The sequence below is a fragment of the Somniosus microcephalus genome, chromosome 3 (assembly GCF_052327205.1).
Source record: "Somniosus microcephalus isolate GS21.2 chromosome 3, FLI_Smic_1.0, whole genome shotgun sequence".
Classification (NCBI taxonomy): Eukaryota; Metazoa; Chordata; class Chondrichthyes; order Squaliformes; family Somniosidae; genus Somniosus; species Somniosus microcephalus.
The window spans coordinates 93,380,223-93,394,864 of NC_140989.1; the positions used below are offsets into that span (position 1 = coordinate 93,380,223).

Below are 14,642 nucleotides of genomic sequence, written 5' to 3' on the forward strand. Positions count from 1 at the left end.
CTTTTTTCCCGCAATAACTGCAGATTGCATTGCGAGCAGGGCAGGTTTTCCTAGGGTGAAAAGCATCTCCACAAAAGAAGCATTCCTTCCTAGATTGCCAAGAGGCTGCTAAAGTGGGGTCGTCCTCCTCTTCTTCATCAGAATTATCAGAATTAGATTCCCCCATGATAGGGTTCACCTGAGACCGCTTGAATTGTCTGGTTGCAGCTACAGCAGCAGATCGAGATCTGGGCAGCTGATAGAGGTCTGCATTTCTCTTTGCCAAATCCAGTGAACAAGCTAGGTCAAAAGCTTTTTGTAGCTCAAGTGTTTTACTTTCTAGTAGACGCTGGCGTATAAATGGAGAGGCAATCCCGCAGATGAAAGCATCACGAATCATTTCTTGGCGGTACAGCTCAGCTGAGGCTGCCTGAAAGTTACAATCTACGCTGAGCCTGCGAAGTTCTTGCAGGAATTCGTCAATTGATTCCCCTGGCCCTTGTCGGGCTGTGGCCAGTAGATGTCTAGCATAGACCTCATTTGGGGTCTTCGCATACAGTTTCTTAAGTGCCCGAATCACCTCTTCGTAATTATCCCAGTCATCAACATAGTCGAACACTTTTGGGGTCACATAATTGACAAGTATCTTCAATTTAGCAGGAGCATCCGCTTTACATTCATCCAGAAAATTCTCAAAAGTACGATACCAATGCTTCCATACCCTGCCAGCTGCTGGTGTATTCGGGTCCAAGTCCAGACGAATAGGTCTAAGGATTTTCTCCATGATGGGTGGTTCCCTGGATCCTTAACTTCCGAGTTTGTCTGAAGGTCTAGTATTTGTCAGTGTAAATATTAAGTTACTTAAATTGATGTAAGAAAAAGGAGACTTACCATCAAGTAACTTTAAAGTAAGCTTTAAGTAACTTATAAACACACTATATACACGAGAGGTCTTTACCATGCCTCTGGTAGAAGCCTCTTACAATACTGAACAGACCAGTATTTATACCAGTCCAACAGGAAGTGACATATGACAGGAAGTGAGGTATGTACACAGTTCATAGTTCACAGGAAGTGATGACATAACTTCCCGGAAGTTATCATTTTTATCACACACACCATCCTGTCCCTGACCACGGACTACATCTGAATTAATTAATCTAATTGGTGTGACTACCTCCTGAAACACAGAGTCCAGGTAACTCTCCCCCTCCCTGATGTGTCGCAGTGTTTGAAGCTCGGACTCCAGCTCATCAACACGGAACCGGAGTTCCTCGAGCAGTCAACACTTACTGCAAATGTGATCACCGTGAGCGTCAATGGTGTCCACCAGCTCCCACATATTGCAGCAGTAACACATCACCTGCTCTCCCATTCTATGTAATTAATTAAATTTATTAATATTATTTTAAATGATATATTTAAGGGCCCTGGTTTACAAACTGTCCCGTTACACCACAGAGACCTTATGAAAACTATAAACCACAGAGTTAAAGTTTTTAAAAAAGAGAGAAATACTCCCAACCAATCACTTACCTGCTTTGTGGTGACATCACAACTCAATTACTTTTTACTTCTCTCCCTCTGAGATTGGAGATTGGTGAGGCCTACCCACGCCTCGGGCTTACCTTAAATACTGCCGCCGCTCGAGCTCCCGCTGCTGCCGCACTGAGGCCTACCCGCGCCTCGGGCTTAATTTAAATACTGCTGCCGCACTGAGACCTACCCGCGCCTCGGGCTTACCTTAAATACTGCCGCCGCTCGAGCTCCCGCTGCTGCCGCACTGAGGCCTACTCGCGCCTCGGGCTTACCTTAAATACTGCCGCCGCTCGAGCTCCCGCTGCTGCCGCACTGAGGCCTACCCGCGCCTCGGGCTTACCTTAAATACTGCCACCGCTCGAGCTCCCGCTGCTGCCGCACTGAGGCCTACCCGCGCCTCGGGCTTACCTTAAATACTGCCGCCGCTCGAGCTCCCGCTGCTGCCGCACTGAGGCCTACCCATGCCTCAGGCTTACCTTAAATACTGCCGCCGCTCGAGCTCCCGCTGCTGCCGCACTGAGGCCTACCCGCGCCTCGGGCTTACCTTAAATACTGCCGCCGCTCGAGCTCTCGCTGCTGCCGCACTGAGGCCTACCCGCGCCTCGGGCTTATCTTAAATACTGCCGCCACTCGAGCTCCCGCTGCTGCCGCACTGAGGCCTACCTGCGCCTCGGGCTTACCTTAAATACTGCCGCCGCTCGAGCTCCCGCTGCTCATCATTAGGCGTTGTATCCGTGGTGACATGTCACACAGATTCTTCTTTGTGATCCCTAGCAGTGGCTTATGGTCTGTTTCTCGGATAACCTTGGGAAGACCATAAATGTAGGTATGAAATTTTTCACACCCAAATGCCAAGCCAAGGCACTCCTCGATTTGCGCGTACCGGCACTCTGTAACCGTCATGGAGCATGACGCATACGCCACTGGTCGCCATTCTCCTTCATCTTCCTGTAGAAGGACAGCCCCTAATCCATTCTTAGAGGCATCTGTGGACACTTTTGTCCTCTTTTTAGGGCAGAAGAACTTCAGTAGGGGTTCACTTGCTAGAATGTGTAGCAGCCCCTTCCATTCTCTCTCATGTTCATGTCCCCATTGGAACTCTCTCTCTTGGTGCAGCAGTTTTCTCAGATGAACAGTTTTCACTGCTAGATTTGGAATAAATTTTCCTAGGTAGTTAACCATGCCAAGGGCCCGCTGAACCCCTTTCTTGTCCTTTGGTTTCTCCATGTCATGTATAGCCTTTACCTTTGACTTGTCTGGCTGAATCCCCTCTGTAGAGATCTTGTCTCTGAGGAATGTGACTTAATTGACACTGAACTGACATTTGTCTTTATTTAGTTTGAGTCCATACTGCTGTATTCTCTGAAGTGTTTTCTCCAGTCTGGTGTCGTGCTCCCCCTGAGGGAAGCCCCATACTACCAGATCATTCACGTACACCCGCACTCCCTCCAGGCCCTCGATGATTTGCTCCATTGCTCTGTGAAAGATTTCTGGGGTGGAGCTAATACCAAAGGGCAGACGCTGGTAGGAGTATCAACCAAACGGGGTGTTAAACGTGCACAGCTTAGCACTTTCTTCATCAACTTTCAACTGCCAGAAACCATGCGAGGCATCCATCTTGGAGAAGACTTTCGCTTCTGTCATTTCGCTGACTATTTCCTCTCTCTTTGGAATTTGGTAGTGCTCTCTTTTGATATTGGCGTTAAGGTCCTTGGGATCCATGCAGACACGCAATTTATCAGTTTTCTTTGAATTGACGCAGACCATGGAATTTACCCAATCAATCAGTTCCTCAGTCTTCTTTATGACAGCTAGTCCCTCCATGCGGTCTAGCTCTTTCCTCAGTTTTTCACGGAGAGCCACTGGAACTCTCCTGGGTGCGTGAATCACAGGTTGTGCATCCTCTCTCAGTTTGATGGAGTATGTAAAGGGCAGTGCTCCGAAACCCTGAAATACATCTGCATATTTGTGTGCTATAGTCTCATGAGTCAGATTTGTACTATCTTGGGGGGCACTCTGCACACAGTTCAGTTCATTGATGGTATAGACTCGTTTTACCAAGCCCAAATCCACACAGGCCTTATCCCCCAACAGTGACTCATGTCCTTCAGGCACTATAACAAAGGTCAAAGGGTGAATGTGATTTTGTACCTTAACATTCAGCCTACACGTTCCTTTTGTTTCAATGCTTTGTCCATTGTATGCCTTCAAAGACACTGTCTTGTTCAGTATTTTAGGTCGCACTTTGAAATTCCGTGCATCACTCCAACTTATGAGGTTTGCCTTAGCACCTGTATCTAGCTTAAAGGGAACAATGGTGACATTTACCAGCAAGGGAGCTATCCAAACTTCAGTCTTTGGTCCTACAGAGTGCACTTCATTAGCATTTTTGCCCTGTTTCGACTCATTTTGCACCATTCCAACAAACAAAGTCTCTGCTGTCTCTTCAGTCTCAATAGCATGCACTGTCTTTTTACCTTCAGTTTTCTCTTCCCAAAAACACATCTTGGCAAAGTGATTCCTGCCTTTACATTTTGCATAGTTCTTCCCATAAGCAGGACACTGTCTGGCTACGTGTTTATTACCGCACCGTCTGCATTCGTAAGGCGTCATCGTCTTGAACTCCGTGGGCCCTCTTGTGTCCCTTTTGTGTACCACATCCACCGGCAGGTTTTTCAGCCCCAGGGCGCTCCCGCCCGCTGCTGTGCTGCTCCCTTCGAAAGTTTTCGTGTACATGGCTGAGAGTTCACTAGCATGACATATTTTCACTGCTGCATCCAAATTTAGGTCATTGTCTCTAAGCATTTTCTCCCTCACCTTCTTGTCGAGTATTCCAAAAACGACTTGATCGCGTATCATCGATTCCTTCAGGTCCCTAAAGTTGCATGTTTGTGCTTTTATTTTCAAGTCCGTCAAAAAAACATCAAAGGATTCTCCTTGCTTTTGCACGCGGGAGCGAAACACGAATCTCTCATACGTTTCATTCTTTTTTGGAGTGCAGTATTCGTCGAACCGTTCTATCACCTTGTCCAGATCATTTTCTATCATCTTTGGCTGCAAACGTAAATGTATTAAACAGCTCGATTGCCTGCGAGCCAGCCACTGTTAGCAACAAAGCTACTTTACGTGTTCCAGAGCTAGTCGAAGCGTCAATCGCTGTGAGGTAGAGAAGAAAGCGTTGCTTGAAGACACGACAATTTTCATCCACATTTCCTTCTAGTTGCAGGCTAGCCGGAGGTTTTATTCCTTCCATTGTTGTAGTATGTCCTTATCGTGAGTTCTATAAATCCTGGTACCATGTAATGTTATCTTAATAACGTAATTACGAATCTCCCAAGCAGTTGTAGTGGAGTGCCATTTATTCAGTCCTGACTCTGTGTCCTTTAGTACAGTACCTCAAGCATGGCCAAGATGGTGTCGGATCCTGCCCCCGGATATGACGTCAGCTGTCAACCAGCTGTCAATCAAACCCCGCTGTCTTTACGACAGCTACGGTTATCCGTACAACAATGGCCACTGAGCTCCCGCCGTGCCTTCACGGGCGAGCTTCACGAGGTCCGTGATTCTTGTGCGCAACCAGTTGAAGTTGAAACCTCACGTTAAAAAGGGTCTGTCAATGAGTAGTTAATTACCTCGGCGGGATGACAGCGGGTTCCCAACGCGGTCAATTTCAGCGCTTTTCACTGCCGACCCGCTCCCAAACCCCCAATGTGAAAATTCCGGCCAACGTGTTCATTTGTGAAAGTAATTTGGTGAGTAGGTAGAGGGTTTTTGTCCAGAGGCTACTGGCAAACTTCTGACTGGTTTCAATGCATTTGGTGCTTGCACTGCCATTATGGCTGGAAGTGGAAGAAGAAGAGCAGGCTAGAATCAAGGGAGCTGCAGCTGCAGAGAGCAGAAACAGATGAATGGCAGCTTGCAGGAGGCCCAAAACTTTTTACCTGCAGTTCACTGAGAAGCAGTGTGCGAGGCGACTCCGCTTTACCAGGGAGGCTGTCACCTGCTGTAGCACCAACTGCAGCCCAGCACAAGGTCCTTGCCTGTTGCTGTTAAAGTCACTGCAGTCATGAACTTTTATGGTTTGGGGTCATTCCCGGCTGCAACAGGTGGCATCTGCAACATCAGCCAATCAGCTGTGCAGGTCTGCATTTGTCAGGTAACTCATGCACTCTTTGCCAAAGCCAATGGTTTCATCTCTTTCCCCATTGGTGCCACAAAGCAGGAAGACAGGACTCTGTTTTTTGCCAGGATTGTGCCAATAAAGCAGCAAATCCAATTTTGAACTATTTCTGTAAATCCATTCTTATTCCAGAAAATGCAATGGGATTGTGTGTCTGAGAAATATTTTATCTCAACAAATATTTTGGTTAAATAGGGTTTTCATTAATTTGATATTTTTGGCATCTGGCCCTATATAGTACCAAAAATAAGTATTATATTCTGGATTCAGGCTTTGGCATTGAGAAATGTTATGGGTCTCAAAGCGTTTAGTATATACAAATTGGATATTAACTGTTCACTCTGTGCAGCTCCTTAAATCAAATATTCACCGACTGGAATTATTTGATATAAATTAGCATATAAATTGCTGGCAACCTTCTATCCTCTTTGTTTACTGAATTTATTTATTGTTAATAAGTAAAAAGGGCTAACATTACAGATTGTTCTAATGAATCACTTCAAATATTTCATATAAACTGAAAATGTACTTTGTACTCCTCCTAATCACTATAATTACATTTTTCTCAAGGGATTTGTAACAGGTGGCAAAGATGGTGTTGTTGAACTCTGGGATGATATATTTGAGAGATGTCTAAAGACATATGCTATCAAGAGAGCAGCCCTATCACCTGGCTCGAAAGGTATACCTTAGCATTAGCTTAACTAAATTCACATACTTGTCAATCTTTCTTGATATGAAGCTTAATCATTTTCTGTTATGGGGAGAGTAAATATGTGCTCGAATTTCCTAGGCCTGGGAGGGCCAAACAAGGGTGCAAGTTGGGCTGGAGGGAGCGGAACCTTTTTTTAACGTCTCAAAATTCTGACTGGGGTGCGGGTGCCTCTTATGCCAGAGCCATTGCATCGTGACATCACCAAAACACTGTGACTGGTGGGATGACATCCCCAGTCTGGTGAACCCCAAGGATCTATCCTTGGCCCCCTCATATTTCTCATACATGCTGCCCCTCAGCAACCTCCTCCAAAAATACAGCATCAGTTTCCACATGTACGCTGACCATACCAAGCTCTACCTTACCACCACCTCTCTTGACCCCGCCACTGTCTCTAATTTGTCACACTGTTTGTCCGACAGCAGAAATTTCCTCCAACTAAATATTGGGAAGACCGAAGCCATTGTTTTCGGTCCCCAGCACAAACTCTGTTCCCTAGCCACCGACTCCATCCCTCTCCCTGGCAACTGTCTGAGGCTGAACTAGACTGTTCACAATCGTCTTGTCATATTTAATCCTGAGATGAGTTTCCAATCACATAAACGCGCCATCACTAAGACCTCCTATTTCTACCTCCATAACATTGCCCGACACCACTCCTGCCTCAGCTCATCCGCTGCTGAAACCCTCATCCATGCCTTTGTTACCTCTAAATTTGACTCTTCCAACGCGCTCCTGGCTGGCCTCCCACATTCTACCCTTTGTAAACTTGAGTACATCCAAAACTCTGCTGCCCATGTCCTAAGTCGCACCAAGTCCCGTTCACCCATCATGCCTGTGCTCGCTGACCTACATTGTCTCCCGGTTAAGCAACGCCTCGATTTTAAAATTCTCAACCTTGTTTTCAAATCTCTCCATGGCCTCACCCCTCCCTATTTCTGTAATCAGCTCCAACAGTACAACCCTCCGAGATATTTGTCACATTCTCCCAATCAGAGAGTATTCCCTTTATCCCTATTCTCTTGTCTCCTACCTCTCAAACGATTTCTGACCCATATCACAAGGTTGCTACCAATTCTATACACTTTCATTATTGCTAATAATCTCTTCTGTGGAACCTTATCACATGCCTTATGAAAGTCCACATAGACAACATCCATAAACACTCCCCTATCCACCATGCTGGTAACCGCCTCAAAACATTCAACTAGATTAGTCAGACATGACCTACCTTCATAAATCCATGCTCTCTTTGATCAGCTCATACTTGTCCAAGTGCTCAGTCATTCTGTCTCTGATGATACATTCAAGTAACTTCCCCACATTAAACTGTTGGGTCTGTAGTTACCTGGCTTCTCCCGCCCTTCTTAAATAATAGTGATATTTGGAATTTTCCAGTCTGAAGGCACAATTCCAGAATCTAGAGATCTTTGGAAAGTTATGATTAATGCATCTGAAATTTCTTCAACTATTTAGTTTGATACCCTGGGGTGAAAACCATCAGGTCCTGGAGATTTGTTTATCTTAAGTCCCATTTGTAAGATGTGTTCCCTTACCATCAGATTGTTAACTAATTCTGGTTTGTTACTCATCTTAAAATCTAGTATGGCCTGTTCCCTTGTCGGTTCTGAAATATATTGTTCTAGAACGCAAAGAAGTTATGGTAAACCTGTATAAATCACTGGTTAATGTGGGAAAATGTGAAGTTATCCACTTTGGTAGGAAGAATAGAAAATTAAAATATTATTTAAATGGAGAAAGACTACAGAATGCGGCGGAACAGAGGGATTTGGGTGTCCTCGTACATGAAACACAAAAGGTTAACATGCGGGTGCAGCAAGTAATTAGGAAGGCAAATGGAATGTTGGCCTTTATTTCAAGGGGGGTAGAGTATAAAAGTAGGGAAGTCTTGCTGCAACTGTACAGGGCGCTGGTGAGTCCACCCCTAGACTACTGCGTACAGTTTTGGTCCCCTTATTTAAGGAGGGATATACTTGCATTGAAGGCAGTTCAGAGAAGGTTCACTAGGTTGATTCCTGGGATGGAAGGCTTGTCTTATGAAGAAATGTTGAGCAGGTTGGGCCTATACTCATTGGAGTTCAGAAGAATGAGAGGCGATCTTATTGAAACATATAAGATTCTGAGGGGGTTGGACAGGGTAGATGCTGAGAGGATGTTTCCCCTCGTCAGGGAATCTAGAACGAGGGGGCATAATCTCAGAATAAGGGGTCGCCCATTTAAGACGGCGATGAGGAGGAATTTCTTCTCTCAGAGGGTCGTGAATTCTTTACTCCAGAGAGCTGTGGAAGCTGAGTCATTGAATATATTCAAGGCTGAGATAGTCAGATTTTTGAGCATCTGGGGAGTCGAGGGTTATGGGGAGCGGGCAGGAAAGTGGAGTTGAGGCCAAAATCGGATCAGCCATGATCTCATTAAATGGCGGAGCTAGCTCAAGGGGCCAAATGGCCTGCTCCTTTTCCTATTTCTTATGTTCTTAATCTACATATTGTCTGGGCAAATCAAATTACCACTAATGGTGTGGAGGACGAATTCTTGGAATACATGTGAGATGGTTTCCTGGATCAGTATGTGGAAGAACCAACCAGGGAACAGACTATTCTGGATCTGGTACTGTATAATGAGAAAGGGCTAATCGATAATCTTGTGGTAAAGGGGCCTTTAGGGACAAGTGACCATAATATGATTGAATTTTATATTAAGTTTGAGAGTGATATAGTCCAATCTGAAACTAAGGTCTTCAATCTAAACAGAGGAAACTACAAGGGTATGAGGGACAAGTTGGCATGGTAGATTGGGAGACTACACTAAAAGGTATGAAGGTGGACATACAATGGCTAACATTCAAGGAAATAATGCATAATTTGCAACAAACATATATTCCTCTAGGGCATAAAAACCCAAAAGAAAAAGTGATCCAACCATGGCTAACAAAAGAAATTAAAGCTAGTATTAAGTCAAAGGAGGAAGCTTATAAAGTTGCCAGAAAAAGCTCTCCGCCTGAGGATTGGGATCTTTTTAGAAATCAGCAAAGGAGCACCAAGAAATTAATCAAGAAAGGGAAAATGGAATATGAGCACAAACTAGCGAAAAATATAAAAACTGTTGTAAAAGCTTCTATAGGTATGTGAAAAGCAAAAGACTGGCGAAGGTAAATGTAGGTCCTTTACAGTCAGAGATGGGAGAATTTATAATGGGGAATGAGGAAATGGCAGAGAAATTAAATAAATACTTTGTTTCTGTCTTCACGGAGGAAGACACAAAAAACCTCCCAGAAATACGAGAAAACCAAGGGTGTGGCGAGAATGAGGAACTTAAAGAAATTATTATTAGTAAAAAAAACAGTACTAGCAAAATTAATGGGACTAAAAGTCGATAAATCTCAAGGACCGGATGACCTACATCCTAGGGTGCTGAAAGAGGTGGCCATTGGGATAGTGGACGCATTGGTTGTCATCTTCCAAAATTCTATAGATTCTGGAATGGTTCCTGCAGATTGGAGGATAGCAAATGTAACCCCGTTATTTAAGAAAGGAGGGAGAGAGAAAACAGGGAACTACAGACCTGTTAGTCTCACATCAGTAGTTGGGAAAATGCTAGAATCTATTATAAAGGATGCAATAACTGGGCACTTAGAAACTAATAGTAAGATTGGGCAGAGTCAACATGGATTTATGAAAGGGAAGTCCTGTTTGATAAACCTATTGGAGTTCTTTGAGGATGTAACTAGTGGAGTAGACAAAGGGGAACTGGTAGATGAAGACCTTCGATAAGGTCCCACACAAGAGGTTGGTGAACAAAATTAGGGCACATGGAATTGGGGGTAATATACTAGCATGGATTGAGAATTGGTTAACAGACAGAAAATAAATAGTAAGGATAAACGGGTCTTTTTCAGGATGGCAGGCTGTGACTACTGGGGTACCGCAAGGATCGATGCTTGGGCCCCAGCTATTCACAATCTATATCAATGATTTGGATGAGGGAACTAAATGTAACATTTCCAAATTTGCTGATGACACAAAGCTAGGTGGCAGTGTCAGTTGTGAAGAGGATGTGAAGAGGCTTCAAGGGGATCTCGACAGGCTCAGTGAGTGGGCGAGAACATGGCAGATGGATTATAATGTGGATAAATGTGAAGTTATCCACTTTGGTAGAAAAAACAGAAAGGCAGAGTATTTCCTAAATGGTGAAAGATTGGGGAATGCAGATGCTCAAAGGGACCTGGGTGTCCTTGTACATGAGTCACTGAAAGTGAATGTGCAGGTACAGCAAACCATTAGGAAGGCAAATGGTATGCTGGATTTGAGTACAGGAGTAAAGAAGTCTTACTCCAATTATATGGGGCCTTGGTGAGACCACACCTGGAGTACTGTGTACAATTTTAGTCTCCTTACCTAAGGAAGGAAATACTTGCCATAGAGGGAGTGCAACAAAGGTTCACGAGATTGATTCCTGGGATGGCAGGACTGTCGTATGAGAAGAGATTGAGTAAACTAGGCCTGTATTCTCTTGAATTCAGAAGAATGAGAGGGGATCTCATTGAAGCATACAAAATTATTACAGGGCTTGATAGGGTGGATGCTGGGAGAATGTTTCCCTTGGCTGAAGAATCTAGAACCAGGGGCCACAGCCTCAGGATAAAGGGTAGGCCATTCAAGACTGAGATGAGAAGAAATTTCTTTACACAGAGGGTGGTGAATCTTTGGAATTCTCTACCCCAGAGGGCTGTGGAGGCTCAGTCATTAGGTATATTCAAAACAGAAGTCGATAGATTTTTGACTAGTAAGGGCATTAAGGGATATGGCGATAAGTCCGGTGAATGGAATTGAGGCAGAAGATCAGCCATGATCTCATTGAATGGCGGAGCAGGCTCAAAGGCCCGAATGGCCTACTCCTGCTCCTATTTCTTATGTTCTTATGTTAGACTTCAGCTGGGGTATTGTGTCCAGTTCCAGGCACCACACTTTAGAAAGGAGGCCTTGGAGAGGGCACAGAGGAGATTTACCAGAATGGTACCAGGGAATTCAGAGTATGTGGAGAGACTCAAAAACATAAGAAATAGAAGCAAGAGTAGGCCATATGGCCTCTCGAGCGTCCTGTGCCATTCATTAAGATCATGGCTGAACATCTACATCAACTCCACTTTCCCGCCCTATCCCCATATCCCTTGATTGCCTTGGTGCCCAAACATCTATCGATCGCAGTCTTAAATATACTTATCGACTGAGCATCCACAGCCCTCTGGGGTACAGGATTCCAAAGATTCACAACCCTCTGAGTGAAGAAATTTCTCCTCATTTCAGTCCTAAATGGCCAGGGATTGTTCTCCTTAGAGCAAAGAAGGTTAAGGGGAGATTTAATAGAGGTGTTCAAAATTATGAGGGGTTTTGATAGAGTAGATGGGGAGAAACTATTGCCACTGGTAGGAGGGTCGGTAATCAGAGGACACTGATTTAAGATAATTGGCAAAAAAGTCAGGGGGGAGATGAGGAGAATTTTTTTTATGCAGCGAGTTGTTATGCCCATCGACCCCAAGCCTCCTGCCAGGATGTCAAGCCCGGAATTCTCCCGCCTTCATTCCCGAATGCCTGGCTCCAACATTGCCCCTTCCCCCACCCCACCAAACTCCCATCCCGAGCCCCAATCTCTCACTCCCTATTGCCTGGCTCCTGCATTGCCCCCACCCGACCAAGCTCACAACCTGAGCCCCGATCTCTCCCTCTAGATTGCCTGGCTCCATCATTGCCCCCAAGCCCTGTTCTCTCCGTCCCAATTTCCTGGTCCAACATTGCAACCCCCGCACCCCACCAAGCTCCCATCCTGAACCCCAATCTCTCCCTCCCGATTGCCTGATTCTAGCCCCCACCCCCGCTTCAGAAGGACCTCTGCGTCCCCGGAATTTCCGGGTTGCCTCCCCCGCTCCGTCCCTGCCTCCCTGTAAATATCAGGGCCAAGGTGTTTTCACTTGTGTGTGTGATAGTGTTTCCGGCATCAGTTAATAGCCTTAGGTTCTACATGGTAGCATATCGTTACTCATTTGCACTATTTCATGTAATCGAGCAACACTATGTTCAGTACCAAATTTAGTGATTTTTGGTACACAGATGGGGAACGGAATAATTTAAAATATAATTAACAAAAATATTCAACTTTGTAAAACAAAAATCGCAAAATGAATTAATCGCAAAATGAATTAATACTAGAAGTATAAAGAGGTGATTAGATTTTTTTCATGCAAAGGGTTATTAGGATATGTGGGATGCCTTACCACAAATGGCTGCTGAAACTATATTAGTCAGAACATTTACAAGGATATTAGTAAATCATTTGAGGAAGGCAAATATAAAATGGTATGGAGAATGAACAAAGAAACAGGAAAACAGTAGATAGCTCTGAGAGACAGAAACAATGGGCCAAATAGGCTACTCTTATGCTGAAATTTGTATGATTCCATGTTGTCTTTGCAGGTTTACTTTTGGAAGACAATCCTTCATTACGTGCCATTACATTGGGACATGGACATATACTTGTAGGAACCAAGAATGGTGAAATACTTGAAATAGATAAAAGTGGACCTATGACCCTGCTGGTTCAGGTATTTATTTCTTTGCCATTAAAAAGTACGCCATAAGAATGCCGTTATTTTGACGGAAATTTCAGGTCAATTAATTTTTTTCGACATGACTTGGATGTTTTCTGCTAAAAATGCAGTACTCAAGGTACAGCCTGACCAGAGCACTATATAGCTTCCACTTGATACTTCAGACCTATACTCTATTGATTTGGCAATATAGCTCAGTATTTTATTTGCTTGTTTAATTACTGCTGTGAAATGATGGACATTGTGGGGATAATTTTCCTCTGGTTGTGTATTTCATATTTAAAAGGTTAATCTCTCCTGATTGGGAATGTGGTTATACCACTTAAATTTCCTGGATCAGTTTATTTGCATAATTATCACAGACCAGGTGCAACTTTGACACATGTAGGGAACACACCAGTGATGGGAGTGCAATATTGTACCAGTGATCCATTCCCAAATTCTAGGATTGGGGTATTTCCACAGATTGGCAGGCACCTGCACAATGAATAGTGCAACTGGGATGGTGCTTCAAGGCTGGGGAGAAACTGGCATTGGGACCCAGCCACAGAGTAATGCTGCTGAGCGGATGCTGTTTGACAATTAATTATCCCGTTCTGTTAATAGGCCAGTTTCTGTACTGCAGTCAATAATGTAGGGAAACCCTGGCATTTAGATTTTTAAATACACCGATACCCTTAGCAACACTGAAAACCAAGGGCCCACAGTTGTTCCATGTGCCCAGCGTTTCTAAGGCTGTAAATGCGGGAATTACGTCGCTCACTCATCCATCAGCTGACCCAGTGACCAATGGAAAGAGAACCTCCGTCCTCAGCTGCACTTACTGAAACAAAATGTCTCTGCCGTGAACTGGGGTGCCCTGCTGCTGCCACAACTCCTGGAAGACATATTTTAGATTTTACTGCCGTACTTCATTTTTCATCACCGCTACTGCAGCAATGCTCCCTAATGAGCGAGCACCTAATGGGCAGCTGTTAATCATGCCTGATGCTTTCCCACTATGCATAAATGCTGAGTCCAGATTCAGCACAGCTCATGTCAGGAGTGTGCAAACATTGTACCACTTGTCATGCACTGGGCTGGGGAACTTAGTCAAAATCAGCCCCATCATCTAAATTGTTCTGGAGAAGAGGGGCAAGAGGCAACATGGGAAGCACTCATTTTTGTCAGCAAACATTGACATATAGCCACAACTTAATAAATACTAATGGTTGCAAGTATGCAGTCCAGGGATTGAACTCGCAAAATTCTTGATCTGCATGATTACTATAGTAGGTAGTGCATTTTGCCATTGGGACTAAAACACTTCTTGAAACATAATTTAATAGACTCACCATTATTCATTAATGTTAATTAAACCACCTAACTATAAGGAGAAAATAAATGTATATGAACATATGAAAAATGACTGATAGGAAAAAACCTACTAGTCCATCCTGTCTGTTCCATATATTTGTGATGTCATGTGCATCATAATACATACACTACCCACCCCACCTGAAAGCCATATATTCTCCTGGGAGAAGCAAAAAAACCATAATAAAAACCCAGGCCAATTAGGGCAGAAATCCAGAAAATTCCCCTCTGATTCCCTTAGCCGATAGAAA

At 44.3% G+C, this 14,642-nt stretch overlaps 1 protein-coding gene across 8 annotated transcripts in view; it reads left to right on the plus strand.

The window, feature by feature from the left end:
- eml6 (EMAP like 6) overlaps positions 1-14,642 on the plus strand; it is an 844,856-nt gene that overhangs the window by 488,649 nt on the left and 341,565 nt on the right. For all 8 annotated transcript variants that reach the window (XM_085981352.1, XM_085981349.1, XM_085981353.1 and 5 more), the window contains 2 exons: positions 6,269-6,380; positions 12,902-13,029. In XM_085981352.1, coding sequence (XP_085837478.1) covers positions 6,269-6,380; positions 12,902-13,029 — 240 coding nt within the window. The remainder of the gene's footprint in view (positions 1-6,268; positions 6,381-12,901; positions 13,030-14,642) is intronic.